General features: G+C 47.1%; 1 protein-coding gene across 1 annotated transcript in view; it reads left to right on the forward strand.

Moving 5' to 3' along the window:
* The first annotated feature begins 4,548 nt into the window (after nt 1–4,548).
* Nucleotides 4,549–6,917, forward strand: part of RNF223 (ring finger protein 223) — a 5,043-nt gene continuing 2,674 nt past the window's right edge. The window contains exon 1 of the mRNA XM_015648175.3: nt 4,549–6,161. Within this exon, the coding sequence (XP_015503661.1) occupies nt 6,110–6,161 (52 nt within the window). The 5' untranslated portion in view covers nt 4,549–6,109. The remainder of the gene's footprint in view (nt 6,162–6,917) is intronic.

Genomic DNA, 6,917 nt, shown 5'->3' on the forward strand with positions numbered 1-6,917 from the left:
TTTGGCATTCCCAGGAGCAGCAGCACTCGAGCCTGGTTTGGATCCGGATCCTGGACCTCTCTGTTAGATCTTGGAGCAATTTCTTTTCCATTCTCATGGATCAAATCTTGGAATTTCTCTGGACAAATTCATTCTCTCTTCCTTAAAAACTGACTTTGGCATTCCCAGGCCGGCTGGGGCGTTCCCTCGGAAGGGTCGGAGTGGATTTTTTCCTCTTGATTTTTCACTTTGTTCCTTCAAGAACCAATCAAGACCTGGAAGATTCATTGGAAGAGAGGGAGGTGGAATTATTTTCTGGGATTTGTGGGATTCCTTGGAATTCCAACTCGTCCTTCCTGGATTTGCTCTGGGCAGTGCAAACCACGCCCGGTGCGGGGTGAGGAATTCCCATGGATCCAGGGCTGGAAAAGCAGGAATGAGGAATCCCTTGGCTCTGAGGATTCCCAGGGATGGAAAAGCAGGAACAAGGAATCCCTTGGCTGTGAGGATTCCCATGGATCCAGGGCTGGAAAAGCAGGAATGAGGAATTCTTTGGCTGTGAGGAATTCCTATGGATCTAGAGCTGGAAATGGAGGAACCAGGAATCTTTTGGCTCTGAGGAATTCCCTTGGATCCACTTCTGGAAAAGCAGGAATGAAGAATCCCTTGGCTGTGAGAATTCCCATGGATCCAGGGCTGGAAAAGAAGGAACAAGGAATCTTTTGGCTCTGAGGAATTCCCATGGATCCAGGGCTGGAAAAGCAGGAATTCTGCCAGCAGAGGGCCAGAGGATTTGGTTACGGAAGGAAATCCGGGAGAGGAGGAGCACGAGGGCCCTGGCGCCATTCCCAGGCTCTGACACCGCATTCCCAAGGGCATTCCCAAGGTCATTCCCAAAGCCGTCAGCGCACAGCGGGAAGTGATTCATCCCCCGGAACCGGCACGGGATTCTCACCGGGACAATTAAAATGTTGGGAGAGCTCCCAACCTCCTTCCCTCGCTGCTGGTGAAAACCGGGAATGAACCGGGAAAAGGCTCCAGAGGGACCTCCAGGAATCCCTGGATGGGCTTGGAGGCCTTTCCCAACCCCAAACCATTCCCTGTTTCTGTCCTGGGATTCTCCCAACCTTCCCTTAGGAAGCCCCACGTTCCCTCTGGATGGCCTGGGAATTCCAGCAAATCTCTGCCAGGGAATTCCAGGGGCTCCAGGGGCCTGGAGAAGGATTTTCATTGGGAATTTTCCTCTCAGTCTCTCTCAGGGAATTCCAGGGGCTGCAGGAGAGGGATTTTCATTGGGAATTTTCTTCTCAATCTCTTCCAGAGAATTCCAGGATCTGCCAGGGGCCTCCAAGGAACATGGAGAAGGATTTTCTTCAGGAATTTTCCTCTTAATCTCTCCCGAAGCATTCCAGGATCTGCAGAGGCCTGGAGAGGAATTTTTATGGGGAATTTTCCTCTCCATCTCTCCCAGAGAATTCCAGGATTTGCCAGGGGCTTTCAAGGAACATGGAGAGGGATTTTCCTTGGGACTTTTCCTCTCCATCTCTTCCAGGGAGAGCCACCAGCAGAGAAGGCAATTCCAGACCCCAGTTCCTTTCTTTTGCAGATTTTTAGGGACACGAAGCAATTCCAGATGGGATTTTTCCCAATTTCTCAATTTTTAGGGAGGGAATCATTTCCAGACCCCAATTCCTGCAGGGCCTCCAAGGAACATGGAGAGGGATTTTCCTCGGGGAATTTTCCTCACCATCTCCAAGGATCTCTGGAATTCCCTGTTCCTTTGGGGAATTCCTTGGGTTTAGTGCTGGGAGAGTGACTGGATTGGATTCCCACCCTTTTGTGATGGGATTTCCATGATTCCAGGATTTCCTCCTTCCCCAGCAGCATTCCATGGCTCCAGCTGCCTCTGGATCATGTCTTCTCCTCCTGGGAATAACAGCGCCACTCCTGATCCTCGGGAAAATGTAAAAAAACCCTGGAAAATGGAATTTCCCAGCCTGGAAAAGAGGGATAAATGATGGAAATGGATGGAAAACGACAGGAAATTTTGGAAAGCAGAATTTCCCAGGCTGGAAGAGAGGGATAAATGATGGAAAATATTAAAGAAAAACCCCTCAAAAATAGAATTTCCCAGTGGGAAAGAGGGATCAATGATGAAAATTGATGGAAAATGACAGAAAATTTCGAAAACCCCTCAAAAATAAAATTTCCCAGTCTGGAAAAGAGGGATAAATTCTGGAAAATGTAAAAAAAACTCTGAAAAATGAATTTTCCCAGCCTGGCAAAAAGGGATCAATGATGGAAATTGATGGAAAATAACAGGGGAAAAAAAAAAAAAAAAAAGGAAAACAGAATTTCCCAGCCTGGAAAAGAGGGATAGATGGTGGAAAATATTTAAAATATTTTAAGTATTTAAAATAAAAAAATATTTTGAAAATATTTTTTGAAAAATGGAATTTCTCAGCCTGGAAAAGAGGGATAGATGATGGAAAATGTAAAAAAAATCCTGAAAAATAGAATTTCCCAGCCTCGAAAAGAGGGATAAATTCTGAAAATGGATGGAAAATGAGAGGAAATTTTGGAAAGCAGAATTTCCGAGCCTGGAAAAGAGGGATAAATTCTAGATATGTAAAAAAAAAACCCTGAAAAATGGAATTTCCCAGCCTGGAAAATAGGGATAAATTCTAGATATGTAAAAAAAAAACCTTGAAAAATGGAATTTCCCAGCCTGGAAAAGAGGGATCAATTATGAAAATGGATGGATCATTTTGGAAACCCCTGGAAAGCAGAATTCCCATGGCTGCAGGGAGGGATCAGTCCCTGTTTTCCCGCGGCCGGGTCCCCTCTGGCAGCATTCCAGGCTGTTTGTGCCGGGATGATTCAGAGGATGGGGAAGGGCTGGAGGAGCAGGAAGGGCAGCCCAGGCTCGGTATAAACACACCTGAGCCCCGCCACTCCTGCTCCGGAACCCGGGGAGCGATCCCGGCTGGAATTCGGAGGGTTCCGAAGGAGGGAGCGGGGATTGCCGGGACATGATCCGGTCTGGCTGAGAGCCCTGCACAGGTACGCGGGATGGGATCACCGGGATGGGATCTGTGGGATGGGATCACCGGGATGGGATCCGTGGGATGGGATCCGTGGGATGGGTCGGCCCACGGGAGAGAAACCAGTCTGGGATCGCTGGGACTGGGAATGCTGGAAATGGGATTGTTGGATTAGGGATTGTTGGAACTGGGATCACTGGGACAGGGATTGCTGTATTCGAGATCATGGGAACTGGAATCACTGGAACTGGGATTGTTGGAACTGGGATCACTGGGACTGTTGGAAGTGGGATCACTGGATTAGGAATCACTGGAACTGGGATTGTTGGAACTGGGATCACTGGACCGGGACAAATCCCAAATCCCATTTTAAGCCTGGCCCCTCTCTGTCTGGTTTTACGGTGTAAAGAGATCCCTAGAACTGACCAAAAGTATGGAATTCCTTCCTTTGTGAATGGCTTTGTCATTTCCCAGCATTCCCGAAGCTTTGGAAAAGTGGCTGGGAAAAGGAGAGGATGAATTTTTTAAAAAAAATCAGAAAATCAAACAAAAAACCCCAAAACCTCAAAAAATTCCATTGAAATTCCGCGCAAGGGGGAGGCTGACGCATCCCACGGGAATTCCAGGTCTCAGCCGCGTTCTCCTCAGCTCAATCCAAATCCCCGTGTTCCAAGTGATCCCCAGAAACCGCAAAAATCAAAATATCAACCAAAACTCCATGGAATCAAATGAGGAAAATGAGCAGAATCTCCATTTATTAAACCCGAGAGGTTTCCGGGGGGTCAGGGCCGCGTTTGGAAAACGAGGAGCGCGAAGCAAAGTTCGGATTTTTATTCCAAAGCAAATTTTGGGGCTGAATTTGGAGTTTAATGTCAGGATTTTGCTGTGCTGGAGCTGATGCAGCCCAGACCAATAAAACCTCCTGAAATTTCATAATTCAGGTTGTGTAATAAGAGCTGGAGCGAGACGAGGCTTCTTCCTTTCCCTGTTTCCCTCGCTGCTCAGAATTCCTGAAAATTCCTGGAAAAACCCCCAGGAATTGAAAAAAACCCCAAACCTAGATTGAATGGACGGAGTTCTACAAAAGATTTAATCCCCCTCCCCAAAAAATAAGAAAAAAGAAAAAAACTCCCCCAGGTTTTCCTCATCTTGGATTTGGGCTTGGATTTGGGATTTATCGGCATCTGTGCTGCAGCTAAAAAATTTAAAAATAAAAAAAAAAATCGATCTAAACTCGCTAGAAAATTCCCCAAATTTAACCCTAATTTAAATTTAAATAAATTATTTAAGTTATTAAAATTATTATTATTTGTTCATTATATTAATTATATTATATTTTTATATTATATATGTTATAGATATTATATATTATTAATAATTAATTTTTTATTATTATTGAATTATTTAATTTCCATTTCAATCCAATTTAAATTTAAGGAGAAGTTGCACCCCCCCCAAAAAATCTGTATTTAAATGAAGAGAAGCACAAAAAGAGGAAATTCCAAAGGGAAGGGAGAGGGCTGAATTCCTCATCCTCAAACCACGGAGATTTTTAATTTCCTCTTTTTTTTCCTTGTGGAATGTGGGAATATTTGGAGTTTCTGGGCGCTGCAATGAGGACGGGAATGCGGGAGGAGCTGCGGGCTGGAATTCCGGCTCCGCTGCCTCCTCCCAGCCGGGAGGATCCTGACTCATCCCCAAAAATGTTCCCGGGAAGCTGAGCTGGCACCAGGAATTTCCTGCTGCTGCCGGCTACAGCCGCTGGAATTTGCCTCTGGATGCAGGGGGAGCTGCAGGCAGTGCCAAAATATCCCAAATTTTGGGTGATTCCAAGAGGGATGAAGGGACAGCAGCTGGAATTTGGGTCTGGATCCAGGTGGAGCTAAAATAACCCAAATTTTGGGTGATTCCGAGAGGGATAAAGGAACAGGAGCTGGAATTTGGCTCTGGATCCAGGTGGAGCTAAAATAACCCAAAGTTTGGAGAATTCCGAGGGGGATGAAGGGACAGGAGGGATTTGGAACCCGAATTTCTGGGACTGAGGCTCCAGAACTCCCAGACAGAAGCTGGAATTTGGATTTGAATCCAGGCGGAAATAAAATAACCCTAATTTTGGGTGATTCTGAGGGAGATGAAGGAACAGGAGCTGGAATTTGCCTCTGGATGCAGGTGGAGTTGTGAGTTTTGCCTAAAATAACCCAAATTTTGGGTGATTCCGAGCGGGATGAAGGGACAGGAGCTGGAATTTGGCTCTGGATCCAGGTTTTGCTAAAATAACCCAGATTTTGGGAGATTCCAAGGAGATGAAGGAACAGGAGCTGAATTTTGGATCTGGATGCAGGTGGAGTTGTGAGTGTTGCCTAAAATAACCCAAATTTTGGAGGATTATGAAGGGGATGAAGGCACAGGAGGGATTTGGAACCCAATTTTCTGGGATTGGAATTCGTGAACTCCCAGACAGGAGCTGGAATTTGGCTCTGGATGCAGGGGGAGCTGCAGGTGTTGCTAAAATAATTCAAATTTTGGGTGATTCCGAGCGGGATGAAAGGACAGGAGCTCCAAAATTGGCTCTGGATGCAGGTTTTGCCTAAAATAATCAAAGTTTGGAAGATTCTGAGGGGGATGAAGGGACAGGAGCTGGAATTTGCCTCTGGATGCAGGTGGAGCTGCAGGTGGTGCTAAAATAACCCAAATTTGGGTGATTCTGAGGGGAATGAAGGCACAGGAATGGTTTGGACCCCAATTTTCTGCTCCTGGGGCTCTGCTCCAGAGCCGGGCTCAGGCGGTTCCCCCTTTCCCACGGGAAAACCTCCGGAACCTCGGAGAATTCCCGCGGCTCTCCCTGTGTCTTGGTGACAGCGCCAGGCCTGGAATTCCACCATTTCTGCCGGGAAAAACAACCCTCATTTCCTCCCTTCCCAGGTTTTTTCTGGAATTCCAGCATCCCCGGGCAGCTCCCTCCCAAAAATCCCAAACAATCCCCATTTTTCCCCTCGTTATCTCCCCGCTGAAAAGTGTTGTCTGTCTCTTAGGCCTGGCTCATGCTCCATAATCCCTGAGGCATTCCCAGAATCAGAGATTCCCTCATGGAATCCTCTGCTCTCCTCCCAGCCCGGCTGCCGGGGGGCACCACCCGGGGTAGGTCCTCCTCCTGCTTTTTCCGCCCAAAAGGGAGGAATTTCGGTGGGAACGTCGCTCCCGTTCCAGCGGGAAAGGCTCGGAGGGATCCCTGCGGGTTCCTCGCTTCTCCCGACGCCTCCTTGGGGCTCCAGAGGCAAAAAAACAAAAACATTTTCCAGACCAAATGGGAAGAATGAAAAGTGATTTCGAGGGGAGCGAAGGCACAGGAGGGGTTTGGGACCCCAGTTTCTGAGATTTGGGCTCTTGAATTCCTGGAAAGGAGGTGAAAGTTGGATCTGGATGCAGGTTGTGCTAAAATAACCCAAATTTGGGTGATTCCGAGGGGGATGAAGGGACAGGAGGGGTTTGGAATCTGAATTTCTGGGATTGAGGCCCCTGAACTCCTAAACAGGAGCTGAAATTTGGATCTGGATCCAGGTGGAGATAAAATAACCCAAATTTTGGGTGGTTTTGAGGGGAACAAAGGAAGAGTAGCTCAAAATTTGGCTCTGGATGCAGGTTTTGCCTAAAATAACCCAAATTTTGGGTGATTCCAAGAGGAATAAAGGGAAAGGAGCTGAAATTTGGATCTGGATGCAGGTGGAGCTGCAGGTGTTGCTAAAATAACCCAAATTTTGGTGATTCCGAGGGGGATGAAGGGACAGGAGGGGTTTGGAACCCGAATTTCTGGGACTGAGGTCATCTGTTTCCTGAAGGGCCTTCAGGTGTATTTAGGGCAGACAAACCCCCCAGAATGGACCCATCCAAAATGGA

The sequence above is a fragment of the Parus major genome, chromosome 21 (genome assembly GCF_001522545.3).
Source record: "Parus major isolate Abel chromosome 21, Parus_major1.1, whole genome shotgun sequence".
Lineage (NCBI taxonomy): Eukaryota > Metazoa > Chordata > Aves > Passeriformes > Paridae > Parus > Parus major.